At 21.1% G+C, this 21,009-nt stretch overlaps 1 protein-coding gene across 6 annotated transcripts in view; it reads right to left on the reverse strand.

The window, feature by feature from the left end:
* Nucleotides 1-21,009, reverse strand: part of LOC145252658 (scavenger receptor cysteine-rich domain-containing protein DMBT1-like) — a 488,297-nt gene that overhangs the window by 44,244 nt on the left and 423,044 nt on the right. For all 6 annotated transcript variants that reach the window (XM_080112426.1, XM_080112429.1, XM_080112430.1 and 3 more), the window contains one exon: nucleotides 15,114-15,252. In XM_080112426.1, coding sequence (XP_079968552.1) covers nucleotides 15,114-15,252 — 139 coding nt within the window. The remainder of the gene's footprint in view (nucleotides 1-15,113; nucleotides 15,253-21,009) is intronic.

Here is a 21,009-nt window from a genome sequence, read left to right on the forward strand (position 1 = left end):
TTTTACATTTTTAATTCATTATGTTTTACATTTTTAATTCATTATGTTTTTCATTTTTAATTCAATGTTTTATATTTTTAATTCATTATTTTCTAGATGTGTAATTAATTATGTTTTAGATATTTAATTAATTATGTTTACATATTTAACTCATTATTTTTTACATTTTTAATTCATTAGGTTTTACATTTTTAATTCATTATGTTTTACATTGTTAATTCATTATGTTCCACACTTTTAATTCATTATGTTCTACATTACTAATTCATTATGTTCTACATTACTAATTCATTATTTTTTTATATTTTTAATTCATTATTTTATACATTTGTAATTCAATATGTTCTACGCTTTTAATTAATTATGTTTTACATTTTTAATTAATTATATTCTACATTGTTAATTCATGATTTTCAACCTTTTTAATACATTATATTTTACATTTTTAATTCATTATATTCTACATTTTTAATTCATGATTTTCAACATTTTAAATTCATTATGTTTTGCATTTTTAATTCATTATGTTTTAAGCATTAACTGCATTATGTTTTACATTTTTAATTCATTATGTTCTAAATGTTTATTCATGATGTATTTACATTTTTAATTAAATATGTTCTACATTTTTAATTCATTATGTTTTACATTTTGTATTCATGATTTTCTACATTTTGAATACAATATATTTTAAATTTTTAATTCATTATTTTCTATATTCTTAATTCATTATGCTCTACATTTTTAATTCATTATGTTTTCCATTTTTAATTCATTATGTTTTCCATTTTTAATTCATTATGTTTTACATTTTTAATTCATTTGGTTTTACGTTTTTAATTCATTTTTTTTTACATAATAAATTCATTATGTTTTGCATTTTTAATTCATTATGTTCAACATTTTTAATTTATTATGTTTTACATTTTTAAGTAATTATGTTTTCCATTTTTAATTCATTATGTTTTACATTTTTAATTCATTATGTTTTACATTTTTAAGTCATTATGTTTTACATTTTTAAGTCATTAAAATTTTACATTTTTAAGTCATTATGTTTTACATTTTTAATTCATTATGTTTTACATTTTTAATTTATTATGTTTTACATTTATAAGTCATTATGTTTTACAATTTTAAGTCATTAAGTTTTACATTTTTTATTCATTATGTTTTACATTTTTAAGTCATTATGTTCTACATTTTTAATTCATTTTGTTTTACATTTTTAATTCATTATGTTTTACATTTTTAATTCATTATGTTTTACATTTTAAAGTCATTATGTTTTACATTTTTAATTCATTATGTACTACATTTTTAATTCATTAGATTTTACATTTTTAATTCATTATATATTCATTATCTTCTATATGTTTAATTCATCATTTTCTTCATTTTTAATTCATTATGTTCTACATTTTTAATTGATTATGTATTACATTTTTAATTCGTTATTTTATACATTTTTAATAAATAGTGTTTTACATTTTTAATTCATCATTTCTACATGTTAAATACATTAGGTTTTACAGTTTTAATTCATTATGTTTTACATTTTTAATTCATTATATTTTACATTTTTAATTCATTATGTTCTATATTTTAATTGATTATCGTATAAATTTTAAATTCATTATAGTCTACATTTTTAATTCATTATTTTTTACATTTTTCATTCATTATGTTCTACATTTTTAATTCATTATTTTATACATTTTAAATTAATTATGTTTTAGATTTTTAATTTATTATCTTTCCATATTTAATTTATTTTTTAAATCATTACATTCTGCATGTTTAATAAATTATAATTTTTTATTTTAAATTTATTATATTTTTATTCATTATTTTCTACACGTTTAATTCATTATGTTTTACATTTTTAATTCGTTTGTTTATAAATTTTTAATTCATTTATTTATGCATTACTAATTAATTATTTTTTTACATTTTGAATTTATTATGTTTTACATTTGTAATTCCTCATTTTCTACATTTTTAATTCATTATGTTTTACATTTTTAATACAATTTGTTCTACGCTTTTAATTAATTATGTTTTACATTTTTAAATCATTATGTTTTACATTTTTAATTCATTATATTCTACATTTTTAATTCATGATTTTCTACATTTTTAATTCATTTTGTTTTGCATTTTTAATTCATTATTTTTTAAATATTAACTTCATTATGTTTTACATTTTTAACTCATTATTTTCTACATTTTTAATTCATTATGTTCTACATTTTTATTCATGATTTATTTACATTTTTAATTAAATATGTTCTACATTTTTAATTCATTATGTTTTACATTTTTTATTCATTATATTCTACATTTTTAATTCATGATTTTCTACATTTTGAATACATTATATTTTAAATTTTTAATTCATTATTTTCTATATTCTTAATTCATTATGCTCTACATTTTTAATTCATTATGTTTTCCATTTTTAATTCATTATGTTTTCCATTTTTAATTCATTATTTTTTACATTTTTAATTCATTTGGTTTTACGTTTTTAATTTATTTTGTTTTACATAATAAATTCATTATGTTTTGCATTTTTAATTCATTATGTTCTACATTTTAAAGTCATTATGTTTTCCATTTTTAATTCATTATGTTTTATATTTTTAATTCATTATGTTTTACATTTTTACGTCATTATGTTTTACATTTTTAAGTCATTAAGTTTTACATTTTTAATTCATTACGTTTTACATTTTTAATTCATTATGTTTTACATTTTTAATTCATTATGTTTTACATTTTTAATTCATTATGTTTTACATTTTTAATTCATTATGTTTTACATTTTTAATTCATTACGTTTTACATTTTTAATTTATTATGTTTTACATTTTTAATTCATTATGTTTTACATTTTTAATTCATTATGTTTTACATTTTTAATTCAGTATGTTTTACATTTATAAGTCATTATGTTTTACATTTTTAAGTCATTATGTTTTACATTTTTAATTCATTATGTTTTACATTTTTAAGTCATTATTTTCTACATTTTTAATTCATTATTTTTTACATTGTTAATTCATTATGTTTTACATTTTTAATTCATTATGTTTTACATTTTTAATTCATTATGTTTTACATTTTTAATTCATTATGTTTTACATTTTTAATTCATTAGATTTTACATTTTTAATTCATTATATATTCATTATCTTCTATATGTTTAATTCATCATTTACTTCATTTTTAATTCATTATGTTCTACATTTGGAATCCTTTTGTTTCTACACATTTAATTCATTATTTTCTACATTTTTAATTGATATGTTATACATTTTTAATTCATTATGTATTACATTTTTAATTCGTTATATTCTACATTTTTAATTCATTATTTTATACATTTTTAATAAATAGGATTTTACATCTTTAAGTCATCATTTTTTACATGTTAAATACATTAGGTTTTACAATTTTAATTCCTTATGTTTTACATTTTTAATTCATTATATTTTGCATTTTTAATTAATTATGTTCTATATTTTAATTGATTATCGTATAAATTTTAAATTCATTATATTCTACATTTTTAATTCATTATTTTCTACATTTTTCATTCATTATGTTCTACATTTTTAATTCATTATTTTATATATTTTAAATTAATTATGTTTTAGATTTTTAATTAATTATCTTTCCATATTTAATTTATTTTTTAAGTCATTACATTCTGAATGTTTAATAAATTATTATTTTTTATTTTTTATTTATTATATTTTTATTCATTATTTTCTACACGTTTTATTCATTATGTTTTACATTTTTATTTCGTTAGTTTATAAATTTTTAATTCATTTATTTATGCATTACTAATTAATTATTTTTTTTAGATTTTGAATTTATTATGTTTTACATTTTTATTCATCATTTTCTACATTTTTAATTCATTATGTCTTACATTTTTAATTCAATCTGTTCTACGCTTTTAATTAATTATGTTTTACATTTTTAATTCATTATGTTTTACATTTTTAATTCATTATATTCTACATTTTTAATTCATTATGTTTTGCATTTTTTATTCATTATGTTTTAAATATTAACTTCAGTATGTTTTAAATTTTTAATTCATTATTTTCTACATTTTAAATTCATTATTTTTTTACATTTGTAATTCCTTATGTTTTACATTTTTAATTCATTATGTTTTACATTTTTAATTAATTATGTTTTAGATTTTTAATTCATTATTTTCTACATTTTGAATACATTGTTTTCTACATTTTTAATACATTATGTTTTATATTTTTAATTCATTATGTTCTACATTTTTAATTCATTATGTTTTACATTTTTAATTCATTATCTTCTACATTTTTAAGTCATTATGTTTTACATCTGCAATTCATTATGTTTTACAATTTTAATTCATTATATTTTACATTTTTAGTTCATTATGTTCTACATTTTTAAATCCTTATGCTTTACATTTTTAATTCATTATTTTTTACATGTTTAAGTCATTAGGTATTACATTTCTAATTATTATGTTCTATATTTTAATCGATTATCGTCTAAATGTTAAATTCATAAAGTTCTACACTTTTTATTCACTTTTTTTGAATTTTAAATTCATTATGTTTTACATTTTTAATTCATTATTTTATACATTTTTAATTAATTATGTTTTACACTTTTAATTCATTATTTTATACATTTTTAATACATTATGTTTTACATTTTTAATTCATTATGTTCTACATTTTTAATTCATTATCTTCTACATTTTTAATTCATTATGTTTTACATTTGCAATTCATTATGTTTTACAATTTTAATTCATAATAGTTTACATTTTTAATTCATTATGTTCTACATTTTTAATTTATTATCTTCTACATTTTTAAGTCATTTTGTTTTACATTTGCAATTCATTATGTTTTACATTTTTAATTCGTTAGTTTAGTAATTTTAAATTCATTATTTTATGCATTACTAATTCATTATTTTTTACATTTGTAATTCATTATTTTTTACATTTATAACGTTTTACATTATTTATTCATTATGTTTTGCATTTTTAATTCGTTATGTTTTACATTTTTAATTCATTATGTGTTATATTTTAAGTTATTTTTTTTTACATTTTTAATCATTATGTTTTACATTTTTGTTTCATTATGTGCTACATTTTTAATTCATTATGTTTTACATTTATAAGTCATTACGTTTTACATTATTTATTCGTTATGTTTTGCATTTTTAATTCATTATGTTTTACATTTTTAATTCATTATGTGTTACATTTTTAATTAATTATGTTTTACATTTTTAATCATTATGTTTTACATTTTTAATGCGTTCTTTTCTACATTTTTAATGCATTATGTTTTACATTTTAAATTCATTATTTTCTACATTTTTAATTCATTATTTTATTATTTGTATAATTTATATAATAAATTTTATATTTATTATATAATAAATTTTATAATTTATTATCATTATTTTATTTTATTTTTATAATCAATTCAAAATGTAAAACATAATGACTTAAAAACATAAACAATAAGGAATTAAAAATGTAGATTTTTAATTCCTTATTGTTTACGTTTTTAAGTCATTATGTTTTACATTTTGAATTGATTATGTTGTACATTTTTAATTCATTATGTTTTTGCATTTTTAAGTCATTATGTTTAACAATTTAAATTCATCATGTTTTACAATTTTAATTCATTATGTTTTATATTTTTAATTCATCATTTTCTACATTTTGAATTGATTGGCTCTACATTCTTAATTCATTTTGTTTTGCATATAAAATTTATTATGTTTTACATTTTTAATTCATTATTGTTTACATTTTTAATTCATTATTTTCTACATTTTTAATTCATGATGTTTTAAATTTTTAATTCATTATGTTTTACATTTTTAATTCATCATTTGCTACATTTTTAATTAATTATATTCTACATTTTGAAACCATGATTTCTAGATTTATAATTAATTATATTCTACATTTTTAATTCATGATGTTTTACATTTTTAATTCATCATTTTTTAGATTTTTAATTAATTATGTTTTAGATATTTAATTTATTATGTTTACATATTTAACTCATGTTTTTCTACATTTTTAATTCATTATGTTTTTTATTGTTAATTCATTATGTTTACATTTTTAATTTATTATTTTCTCCATTTTTAATTAATTATGTTTAACAGTTTTAATTCAGTATTTTATACATTTTTAATTCATTATTCTATGCCTTTTCATGCATTTTTAATTAATTATTTTCTGAATTTTCTATTCATTATGTTCTACATGTTTAATTCAATGTTTTAGATTTTAAATTAATTATGTTTACATTATTAGTTATGTTTACATATTTAATTAATTATTTTTCTACATTTTTAATTCATTATGTTTTACATTTTTTATTCATTATGTTTTACATTTTTAATTCATTATGTTTTACATTTTTAATTCATTATTTTCTACATTTTTTATTCATTATGTTCTACATTTTGAATTTATGATGTTTTATATTTTTAATTCATTTTTTTCTAGATTTTTAATTAATTATGTTTTAGATATTTACTTAATTATGTTTTAGATATTTAATTAATTATGTTTACATATTTAACTCATCTGTTTCTACATTTTTAATTCATTATGTTTATCATTGTTAATTCATTTTTTTCTATACCTTTTATTGATTATGTGCTACATTTATAATTCATTATATTTTACATTTTTCATTCATTTGGTTTTACATATTAAATTCATTATGTTTTACATTTTTTATTCATTTTGTTTTACATATTAACTTCATTATGGTTTACATTTGTAATTCATTAAGATTTACATTTTTAATTCATTATGTTTTACATTTTTAATTCATTATGTTTTACATTTTTAATTCATTATGTTTTACATTTTTAATTCAATGTTTTACATTTTTAATTCATTATGTTCTACATTTTTAATTCATTATGTTTTACATTTTTAATTCATTATGTTCTACATTTTTAATTCATTATGTTTTACATTTTTAATTCATTATGTTTTACATTTTTAATTCATTATGTTTTACATTTTTAATTCATTATTTTCTACATTTTTAATTCATTATGTTCTACACTTTTAATTCATTGTGTTTCACATTTTTAATTTATTTTTTTTCTACATTTTATTAATTATGTTTAACAGTTTTAATTCATTATTTTATACTTTTTTAATTCATTATTTTATACATTTGTTATACATATTTAATTCATTATTTTCTGAATTTTCAATTCATTATGTTCTACATGTTTCATTCAATATGTTTTAGATTTGTAATTAATTATGTTTACATATTTAATTCATTATTTTTTACATTTGTAAATTATCATGTTCTATTTTTTTAATTCGTCATGTTTTAGCATTTTTTATTCATTATGTTTTAAATTTTTAATTCATTAAGTTCTACACTTTTAATTCATTATGTTGTACAGTTTTTATTCATTGATTTTTACTGGTTTAAATCATTATTTTCTACATTTTTAATTCATTATTTTATACATTTTTAATTTATTATTTCATACATTCTTAATTCATTATTTTTTTCATTTTTAATTCAATATGTTTTACACTTTTAAATCATTAGGTTTTACATGTTTAATTCATTATGTGTTACATTTTTAATTCATTATTTTTTACATTTTTAATTCAATATTTTCTACATTTTTAATTAATTATGGTTTACATTTTTAATTCATTATTTTCTACATTTTTAATACATTATATTATACATTTTTATTCATTATCGTTTTACATTTTAAATTCATTATGTTTTTCATTTTTAATGCATTAGGTTCTACATGTTTAGTTCATTATGTTTTAAAATTGTAATTCATTATGTTTTACATTTTTTATTCATTATTTTCTACATTTTTAATTCATGAATTTCTACATGGTTAATTCATTATTTTATACATTTTAATTCAATATATTTTACATTTAAAATTCATTATATTCTACATTTTTAATTCTTTATTTTCTACATTTTTTATACATTGTGTTTTACATATTAAATTTAATGTGTTATACTTTTTAATTCATTATATGTTTCATTTTTAATTCGTTAGTTTCTACATGTTTAATTCATTATGTTTTACATTTTAAATTCATTATGTTTACATTTTTAAAGTCATTATGTTTTACATTTTTAATGCATTATGTGCTACAATTTTTATTCATTATATCCTACATTTTTAAGTCATTATTTTTTACGTTTTTAATTGATTATGTTTTATATTTTTAATTCATTATTTTATGCATTTTTAATTCATTATGTTTACATTTTTAATTCATTATGTTCTACATTTTTAATTCGTTAGTTTCTACATTTTTAATTCATTATGTTCTACATTTCTAATTCATTATGTTCTACATTTTTAGTTCATTATGTTCTACATTTCTAGGTCATTATGTTCTACATTTTTAATTCTCATATGTTCTGTATTTTTATAATTATGTTCTAAATTTATAATTCATTATATTCTACATTTGTAATTAATTATGTTCTACATTTTAAATTCATCATGTTATACATTTTTATTCATTATGTTCTACATTTTAAAGTCATTATCTTCTGCGTTTTTAATAATTATGTCATACATTTTAAATTCATTTTTAATAATTTACTTGTACATTTGAAATTAATTGTATTCTACATTTTGAATTCATTATGTTCTACGTTTTTAATAATTTAGTTTTACATTTTTAATTCACTATATTTTACATTTGTGATCAATTATGTTCTGCATTTTTAATTAATTATATTCTACATTTGTAATAATTATGTTCTACATTTTTAATTCAATATATTTTACATTTTTAATTAGTCATGTTTTACGTTTTTAATTCATTGTATTCTGCAATTTTAATCATGTTCTACATTTTTAATTCATTATATTCTGCATTTTTAATTTATTATATTATGCATTTTTAAATCATTATATTCCATATTTTTAATAAATATTTCCTACATTTTTAATTCATTATATTCTACATTTTTACTTACCTTCTACATTTTTTATTCATTATATTTTACATTTGTAATTCATTATATTCTACCTTTTTATTAATTATATTCTACATTTTTAATTCATTATGTTCTATATTTTTAATAATTATGTTCTACATGTTTGAACCATTATATTCTAAGTTTGTAATTAATTGTATTCTACATTTTTAATAATTATGTTCTTAATTTTTAATTCATTATATTGTACATTTTTAATCATGTTTTCCATTTTTTATTCATTATATTCTGCATTTTTAATTCATTACATGCTGAATTTTTAATTAATTATCTTCTACATTTTTTTATTCATTATATTCTATGTTTTAATTGATTATGTTCTACATGTTAATTCATTATGTTCTACACTTTTTATTGTGTTATACGTTTTAATTCATTGTGTTCTACATTTTGTAATTTATTATATTCTACATTTTTTATTTACTATATTCTGCATTTTTTTATTATGTTCTGCATTTTCAATTCATTCATGTTTTTTTTTTATATTTTTCAGTCATTTTGTAATTCATTATATTCTAACTTTTATAAATCATTATATTCTGCATTTTTAGTTCATTATTTTCTACATTTTTAATTTATTATATTTTTTCATTTTTAATTCATTACATTCTACATTTTAATTCATTATAATCTACATTTTAATTCATTATTTTCTACATTTTTAATTCGTTATGTCTTTACATTTTTAATTCATTATGTTCTACATGTTTATTTCAATATGTTTTGACATTTCAATTCATTATTTTTTTACATTTTTAATTCATTATGTTTTACATTTGTAATTTACTAGCATTTCAGCCCGGCGTTGCCCGGGTGTTTGGAGGTGTATGCTGAGCACAAAAAAAAAAAAAGCGGAAATTTATTTTTAATTTGACCCCTTTTATGACCCCTTAAAATTTATAGTTTCGGGCTCAAATCACTTTATTAAGTTAGATCCAGGTTCAAGGAACCTATATCTAAAATTTCAAGTGTCTAGACCCAAAATTGTCGGAGGAGTTTGGTAGAGTTCTTAAAGGTCAAATCGTTGAAATTTGACCCCTTTGGCTGACACCCGTCACATCGATTTTCCCAAATGTCAGTACCCGGTATTTCAAATTTCGAGTCTATAGACTAAAAATTGACAGAGTTATTGCGTAGGGAAATGTACACAGACAGACAGACAGACAGACAGACACGTTCACTTTTATAGATATATAGATTATTTTCTACATTTTGAATTCATTATCTTCTATATTTTTAATTCTTTATTTTTTACATTTTTAATTAATTATCTTCAACATTTTTAAGTCGTTATTTTCTCAATTTTTAATTCATTATTTTCTACATTTTAAATTCGTTGTTCTCTAAATTTTACTTAATTATTTTCTACATTTTTAATTCAAATGTTCTAAATTTTTAATTCATTATATTCTACATTTGTAATTCATTATTTTCTCCATTTTTAATTCATTATGTTTTACATTTTTAATTTATTATTTTCTACATTTTTAAGTCATTATCTTCTACATTTTTAATTCATTATTTTCTACATTTTCATTCCTTATTTTCTAAATTTTAATATCGTTACTTTCTACATTTTTAATTCATAATGTTATATATTTTTATTCATTAGTTTCTACATTTTTAATTTATTATTTTTTACTTTTGTAATTCATTATATTCTCTATTTTTAATTCATGATGTTCTACATTTTCTAATTCATTGTTCTACATTTTTAATTCTCTATTTTTTTACATTTTTAATTCATTATATTCTACATTTGTAATTCATTATTTTCTACATTTTATTTCATTTTTTTTACATTTGTAATTTATGATTTTTCTACACTTTTAAGTCATTATCTCCGACATTTTTATTTCATTATTTTTTACATTTTTAATTCATTATCTTCTACATTTGTAGTTCAGTATTTTCTACATTTTTAATTCATGTTTTTCTATATTCTTAATTCATTATGTTTGTAACGGGATCCCAGGCAGTGCCAGATATCTTATAAAGCTAGATGAAGATGGGAGAGGATGAGGCATGGTCAGGGGGGCATGCTGACACTTGGTCAAGGAAAAACAGATGTTTATGAGATTTCTCTCCACCAGAGAAGAAATAGTATCTTTTTCAATGAAAAGAAAATAAAAAATTTGATAATAGGATTCGTGGAACAAGAGATTGTTTTTCTAGTTGGATTTGGTAAAAATGAATTTTAACTACTAATTGAGTGAGACAGGTAGAATGACTTGGGTTCAAAAGGTCTGCTTTGGTGTCTGGTAGATGTTGTCATTTGGGTCCACCTGTTGTATTTAACTACCAGATCACCAAGCCAGTGATAAGTTAGTTGGACAGATAAAAAAATAAATTGAACCTAGGGAGAGATATGGTCATGAAAGAGGAAGAAGAGGGTCACAAGAAAATAGAAAATGAAAAGAATAAAATAAGGGTATAGAGAAAGGAGTTCACGAGAGAAGAAAAAGAATAAGATAATGAGATAGAGAAAAAAAAGAAGTTCAGAGAAAAAAAAAAGGAAAAGTAATCTTCAATATGAAAGAGGGGAGAAGAGGCCAGTTTTATAAAAATGGTTGGCTTTTTTAGAGTTAGGGTCCTTTTTACTGGCTGGCATCAAGGCGTCAATATTGCTCTCACCCCGTCTGGGGGTGCAAAACCCCCACAAGAGCTAAGTTGAAAAGCTCTTGTTCTGAGCTGGGAAATTAATTAAAGGAACTTAAGCTATACAACCTGCATCATGAAGCTTGGATCAAAGAACTCTACTATAAACTAGTGTAAAACGATTTATGAATAATTATTTTGTTTCATTATATAAAAATGTTCCAGAGTTTTTCCTTGTTTCTCGATTGCCGGCCTGAATGAGGATACAGTTTATTTCAGGTATGCCCTAACGCCAGATGAAAGAGATAGACTGGATCCAGCACGAAGCCAGAGTGACGGCTGAAATCGCCAATGTGGCCACATGCACATTTCGCGTGCCCTGTGCAGCAGAAGGATATTTTCCAGTGACCAGTGAGAGTCTGGTCGCCCTTGAGGGGTCCACCACTAGACAAGTAAGAATGTAGCCCTGCTGAGTTGCATCTATGGTCCTGTGAACTGGGAGCGACGAACACGGTCAGAAGTACATCAAAAGAATGCTCCCGTGAACCAGGATAGTGATGGATGCGGCCCGGCCCTTGGACAAGAGAGGGTGTTAGGGTTATATGTTTTACATTTGTAATTCATTACGTTTTCCATGTTTAATTAATGATATTCTACATTTTTTAATTTATTATGTGCTACATTTTTAATTAATTATCTTTTTACATTTTTAATTCATTATGTCCTGCATTTGTAATTCATTATTTTCTACATTTTTAATTCATTATTTTCTACATTTTTAATTTAATATGTTTTACATTTGTAATTCATTATGTTCTCCCTTTTTAATTCATGACGTTCTACATTTTTTTAATTTATTATATTCTACATTTTTAATTCATTATTTTTTTTACATTTTTAATCCATCATGTTATGAATTTGTAATTCATTATTTTCTACATTTTAATTCATTATGTTCTACGTTTTTAAATCATTATGTTTTACATTTTTAATTAATTATGTTTTACATTTTTAATGCATTATTTTTTTACATTTTTAATCCATCATGTTCTGAATTTGTAATTCATAATTTTCTACATTTTAATTCATTATGTTCTACGTTTTTAATTCATTGTGTTTTACATTTTTAATTAATTATGTTTTACATTTTTAATGCATTATTTTTTTACATTTTTAATCCATCATGTTCTGAATTTGTAATTCATTATGTTCTACATTTTTAATTCATTATTTTCTACATTTTTAATTAATTATGTTTTACATTTTTAATAACTTATGTTTTAGATTTTTATTTAATTATGTTCTACATTTTTAATTCATTATGTTCTACATTTTTAAATCATTATGTCTTACATTTTTAATTAATTATGTTTTACATTTTTAATTAATTATGTTTTACATTTTTACTTAATTATGTTTTACATTTTTAATTAATTATGTTCTTAATTTTAATTCATTATGTTCTACATTTTTAATTAATTATGTTTTACATTTTTAATTCATTAATTTTTACATTTTTAATTAATTATGTTTTACATTTTTAATTAATTATGTTCTACATTTTTAATTCATTATGTTCTACATTTTTAAATCATTATTTTCTACATTTTTAATTAATTATGTTTTACATGTTTAATTAATTATGTTTTACATTTTTACTTAATTATGTTTTACATTTTTAATTAATTATGTTCTTCATTTTAATTCATTATGTTCTACATTTGTAATTAATTATGTTTTACATTTTTAATTCATTATGTTTTACATTTTTAATTAATTATGTTTTACATTTTTAATTAATTATGTTCTACATTTTTAATTAATTATGTTCTACATTTTTAATTCATTATTTTCTGAATTTTTAATTATGCTCTGCATATTTTGTTCATTATATTCTACATTTTTAATTCATTATATTCTTAATTTTTAATTAATTATTTTCTACATTTTTATTCATTGTGTTCTATATTTTAATTGATTATCTTCTACATTTTTAATTCATTATGTTTTACATTTTTTTTATTAATTATGTTCTACATTTTTTATTAATTCATGTTTTTTATATTTTTCAGTCATTATGTTCTACATTTGTAATTCATTATATTCTACATTTTTAAGTCATTGTATTCTTAATTTTCATTCATTATTTTCTACATTTTTAATTCATTATCTTCTACATTTGTAGTTCAGCATTTTCTAAATTTTGATTCATTATGTTCTACATGTTAAATTCCTAATGCTCTACATTGTAATTCGTTATTTTCTACATTTTTAGTTCATAAGGTTTTTAATTTTTATTCATTATTATACTTTTATGTCATTTAATTAATTAATTTTTACATTTTTAATTCATTATCTTCTACATTTTGATTCATTATGTTCTACATTTTAAATTCATTATTTTCTACATTTTGATTGATTATTTTCTACATTTTTAATTCATTACGTTCATTACGTTTTATTAATTGATTTATATTTTTAGGTCATTATTTTCTACATTTGTAATTCATTATATTCTACATTTTTAAAGTCATTACATTCTGCATTTTAAATTAATTATATTTTTAATTAATTATATTTTTCATTTTAATTCAATAAAAAATAATTAAAACTGTATTCATTATTTTCTAATTGTTTTTATTCATTATTCTCTACATTTTTAATTCATTATGTTCTCCATTTTAAATTCACTATGTTCTACATTTTAAATTCACTATGTTCTACATTTTAAATTCACTATGTTCTACATTTTAAATTCATTATGTTCTCCATTTTAAATTCACTATGTTCTACATTTTAAATTCACTATGTTCTACATTTTAAATTCATTATGTTCTCCATTTTAAATTCACTATGTTCTACATTTTTAATTCATTCTCTTGTACATTTTTAATTAATTCTCTCGTACATTTTTAATTAATTATCTTGTACATTTTTAATTAATTATCTTGTACATTTTTAATTCATTATTTTCTACATTTTTAATTCACTCTCTTGTACATTTTTAATTAATTATCTTGTACATTTTTAATTTATTATTTTCTACATTTTTAATTTATTATTCTCTACATTTTAAATTCATTATTCTCTACATTTTTAATTCATAATTTCCCACACTGCAAATGTAGACGAAAATAACATATTTTTAATTTTTTAATTCTAAAAAATTAATTCTTTTTCAATCATTTAATATTATAATTAATTAAGAGATAATCCGTGTTAGCATTATATTTTTATAAACTGTACTACATTTTAAACTAATGTTTTTTAAAGAAATATTTTTCAACCCCCCCCCATCCCCACACAGGACAATTGTTTTTAAAATAGGAAGAGGAGAAAGAAATCATTCTGCATTTTTTTTTGAAAATTGTTATATTCCCTTTTTATCATCAACATTTTTTACAAAACAAATAATTGTTGCAACTGACTTACACAAATCCAAGCATTCTACAAATCACATGTGCATCTTTATCATCCCATGAATCATCGCATACTGTGCCCCATTGTCCATTGTACTGAATTTCAATGCGCCCGTGGTTTAGAGAATTACTTCCAGCAAGTCGCACAGACACTGCAAATAGATAATGATGTTTTTTAAACTTTATATGTTAATGATACCAAAAATTAAAAAATTGCATTAATATCATATAAGGAAAACGCTTTTCATTAAAACTATTTTTTCGCATGTAAAAATACATTTTTTTCCTTTTAGAGGATTGACTTTGGCTTAGTCTTTTGAACACAATCAAAAAGTAATCAGAAACTTATAAAAAATATTATGATAAACCGGCTTTATTAATCTAGGCCCTATCAGTTTTCACCATCACATTGCACATAACTCTGTGGATCGTCCGGGCATCCTTGCTTGCTTGAATCTTATCTTCAATGAGAGGACGATTCCATCTTTTAGAAAAGGAATGACAGGTGGATATATATATATATATATATATATATATATATATATATATATATATATATATATATATATATATATATATAGAGAGAGAGAGAGAGAGAGAGAGAGAGAGAGAGAGAGAGAGAGAGAGAGACCACAGAAAAGAATAGAACACTAACATAAATATTTTTCGTAAGATTAATATATGCTTATTTATATTAACAGATAAGAATAGTGCTGAAATAACTTTGAGTATCTCATTTAAATTGCATTGAAACATGCCATGAATCAAAGGAACATCAGAATTTCTGCAAGGACAAATTGTAGGTCAACATGAAGATGGTCTTACTCAACACAAAATAGCAGGAAATCTTTTAATACCCCTTTCTACTGTTAATAGAGTGATCGTACAATTCACAAGATTGGACAAAGAGTGTATAAATCCCCATTCAGGCTGCCCCAGGGCCTCTTAAACAACCTTGCGTCTTGTGAAGAAAATGTTGAAGAGGGTCCTCGGTACAAAGCGTCTGACATTGCAACACAAGTTGATATCAGTCCCAGAATAGCTGTCAGGTACCTTCACAAGCTGGGCTACTGTGGTAGAGCTGCAAGAAGGAAACCTCTTCTTCATCCTGTCAATATCAAGCACAAAAAAGATTGGGTTCGTGAGATACCTATGACTTTTTGGACTAATGTCATTTTCCCTGATGAGTCCCGATTTCCATTATTTCCCACAGTGAGAGGCTCCCTCAGCAAGAGTTTGACTTAAAAAGACTGCAGCCATTGTTAAAACATGAGAGGTTCTTAGTTATGATATGGGGTGCAATTTGGAGTGATGACTGTTCAGGCCTGGTGAAATATGAAAGAAACATCAATTCTGCTAAATATGTTTCAATATTACATGAAGGACTCCTGCTAATATTCTCAAGTGGTAAAATGAACCAAATAAACTCTCTGTTTTGGGGAGTTGGAGCTCCTTGTCACTCTGCTATAGCGACAAAACATTGGTTCAGCCAGAATGAGATTAATACAATTTCATGGCCATATCAGTCTCCGGATATGAACCCAATTGAAAAACTTTGGGACATATTAGGCCGGAGTCATCACAAAAAGAAAAGGAGACACTATTTTAAACCTGAACTTTTAGCATTATTGCATAAGACATGGCAAGAAATTCCTTAAGATGATATTCATTAACTGATCAATAAGATGCCTAGAATAAAAACAGCCGTATTACGTACCACATTTGTGACCATTTATTCTTTATTTTGTTCTATAAAATATATGTTTATTGAAATAAACTGTTTCTCTGGGTGTCTATTCCTTTCTGTATTCACATATATATATATTCATATATATATATTCATATATATATATTCATATATATATATATTCATATATATTCATATATATATATATATATATTCATATATATTCATATATATATATTCATATATATTCATATATATTCATATATATATATATTCATATATATATATATTCATATATATATATATTCACATATATATATTCACACATATATATATTCACATATATATATATTCAAATATATATATATTCACATATATATTCACATATATATATATTCACATATATATATATATTCACATATATATATATTCATATATATATATATATTCATATATATATTCACATATATATATATTCACATATATATATACATAATCATATATATATATATATTCACATATATACATATTCATATATATATATATATATATATATATATATTCACATACATATACATATTCATATATATATATATACATATTCATATATATATATATTCACATATATATATATACATATTCATATATATATATTCACATATATATATATACATATTCATATATATATATATATTCACATATATATATATATATTCACATATATATACATATTCATATATATATATATTCACATATATATACATATTCATATATATATATATATTCACATATATATATACATATTCATATATATACATATACATATATATATATTCATATTCATATATATATATATATATTCATACATATTCATATATATATATATTCATATATATATATATTCACATATATATATATATTCACATATATATTTTCACACATATATATATTCACATATATATATATTCACATATATATATTCACACACATATATATATATTCATATATATACTCACATATATATATATATATTCACATATATATATATTCATATATATATATTCATATCTATATATATATAAAAATGTAAATTTGGTTCGTTACAAAAGAATAAAACCATATTTCTACGTAACCAATGTATTTGAAATTTTCAGACAACCCATCTTTAGAGTCGAGGTATGTTTTTATGTTATTAAAATAAATTTACCTCGCGAATTATTAAAATATTAAATAAAATAAATATATTTTTTTAACCGTTACTGCAAATCTGTTCTGTTGATAAAACTGAACTTCCGGTTCGATTCATTTCACAGCCACGAATTAACAAAAGATTTCATTTTCTGTTAACTCGATAAGTAAAAAAAAAAAAAAACATAATTCATTTGTTTATCTTCCAAATTTTTTAATTTACACATCTTTTCTTTATTATATAAGGCCCCCCCCCAAAAAAAAAAGTTTGTCGCTTGCTATGCTAAAACAAAGTTTTTTTGTTTTTTATTTTTCTAATTTCAAAATATGTTGCACCATTATTGTGATGTTTAATTTGCAGTATATTTCAATTTAACTTTTATTATAAAAAGTTTGAGTTTATGATTTGTTTCCTGCAAAAAAAAAAAAAAATACCCTCTCTGAAAAAAACAGGCAATACTAGCTGATAAAATATGTAAGCCTTCTGGGGAGCTAACCGCTTCAATATAATTCCAGAAACATATAGTGAGAAAACACGGAACATTTTATATATTGAATATACTATATTTATAATTTTTTTATTGTAGGATTCTCCTGATCTCGCGGGTTTTTTTTAAATCTCAGTTGACAACATTGCATCACTAAAAAATCACTACAGGCTTAATGTAAACAGAATGTGTTTACAATATCGGTAAATTTTCAATGGGTTTAATTACATGATTATTGATAATGTAATCATGTGATTGAAATTGAATTTAAATTAACCACACGTGGTCGCAAAATGAATGCCGACGCTCAAAGTGTATACACATTTTGACTCCTCTCTTTACTTAAAAATTCACCAAAAATCATGAAATTAACGAATTTTAATGAAAATTGCAGTATTTTTCAAATAATGATCGCAGAATATAATGAACTAATTATTTTTACTTAACTCTTAGTGAAAATGTTTTATTTTGTTTAAACAAAAAATACCTTTACTAAAGTTATGGTTTTCAGTAGTAAATAAAAAACGCAAGAATTTATTTTTGCTTTTTTTAAAGCATCGTAATTTGTAACAATAAAAAAAATAATTTTTACAGTAACATTACGAAAAAAGCCCCTAAAGTCCGTATTAATGAATTCGATATAACTCGAAGAAAAATGAATTCTCGCATACTATTCAGGAAATTAAAGATTCAATTAGATTCCTATTTCAGTCACCTAAATTATTTAGGGTGAAATGAGTTTAGGAATTTATAGCCAAACCTAAATATTTCTTTTGGTAAATATCCAGATACGCTACTACAGAACACCGACCACTCTAATATGTTGGGGGGGGATGTGATGTTGGGGGGCGCGCGCCCAACATCACATCCCCCCCTCCCCGCTCGTGCCCCCAATGTACAAAGTAAAATCTTCGGAAAATGTTAAATAGTGTTCTAATTGGTAAATGTTGGTGCGTTACTTACGGAAAATTTGAAAATTCTATGTTCCAGGTAAAACAACAACAAAAAAAAACAGATAAATTACCCCCCCCCTACTCCAAATTGGTATGCTTTCCTTTTCTTATTTTATTTCTTTTTCAGCTAATTTTAAATTTTCCACCCAAAAAGCGCTATAATGTATTTTTGAAAATTAGAAAATTCTATGGCCTGGAAAAAAAAATCCCCTTCCCCCCAACGTAGTTTGCTTGGTGAAGCCGTCGTTTATGCTACAGCGTGCATGCGCATAGCATAAACGGAAGCTGCAAAATGGTGGAAAGAAGTTCGTGGGTTCAGGGGTAAATACCATGCAAACGGTAAATTTGCCCCAAGTTTGACTATCAGATTCGTTGTCAGCGACCTCAATTACCTGTAAAAAAACAAATTAGAGTGGTCAGTGTTCTGTAGTAGCGTATCTGGATATTTACCTTTTTTTTTCTTGCTTAAAAAAATAGCATTAATACAGTAAGTTAGGTAAAATTTGCATAGAATGCTCTGCTTTACGGTTGTAAAAATGGAACGGAAATTTGAATTTCGTTCCCTTTTAAATTCGGTACATTTTTACATTACGTCCAACTCATCGTTCACATTCGACACGTCAACTTTATAGCTTTTCGGGTATTCTGGCAAGGTTAAGGGTGTCTATTCCGAAAGCCGTTCTTAACATGGGTAGATTGGTAGGTGTGTAAGAAATATCGTGAAAAATAGTGAATAATTCCACCCCGTCTTTCCTCGCAAAAATGTAACTCAAGCCCTAATTTTTTTTTCCAATTAAAAGAGCAAGGACCAAGGTTTCATTAAAAAAAAAGACAAAAAAAAAAACAAAACATGTTTAAAAAAAAAAAAAAGGTTTTAACTTCGGACTTTACAGGTAAATTTCTAAAAAACAATACTTTTTTTTTGTTTTAAATTTGAATATATTATTTATTAACCTTTTCTCTTCAATTTGTGATATATAACACTTTGGTGAATAAATTATTTACTTTTTAATAGACATTCCAAAATGGGAGGCGTGAATTATTCTACCCCCTGTCTTTCCAAGCTTATAACTACTCGAAAAATGTAATTCAAGCCCTAATTGTTTTTTTCAATTAAAGGAGCAAGGACCAAGGTTTCATAAAAAAAAAACAAAAGAAAAAACAAACAACGTGGTTTAATAAAACAGGTTTTAAACTTCGAACTTTACAGGTAAATTTCTAAAAAACACTACTTTTTTGTTTTAAATTTGAATATATTATTTATTGACCTTTTCTCTTCAATTTGTGATATATAAAACTTTGGTGTGTAAATTAATTATTTACTTTTTACTAGACACTTGAAAATGGGGGGGGGCGTGAATTAAAAAAAACGTTTGTCTAAAATATTATATTCGGTTTATTGGAAAGAGCATAAAATTTCACATTGACCCTGAAAATATCGTAAAAATAGAATCAATAGAAAAATTTTGATAGATTTTTAAAGTTTAAAAATTGAAAAATATTGAGTTCGTAAAATTCATTACTGTTTTTTAAAAAATATTTCTATTACTTTTAAAACAACTTTAATAGTTTATTTTGGAAGTATAATCCATA

Source organism: Euprymna scolopes, chromosome 29, assembly GCF_053919585.1.
Source record: "Euprymna scolopes isolate OS-2025 chromosome 29, ASM5391958v1, whole genome shotgun sequence".
NCBI classification, from domain to species: Eukaryota; Metazoa; Mollusca; class Cephalopoda; order Sepiida; family Sepiolidae; genus Euprymna; species Euprymna scolopes.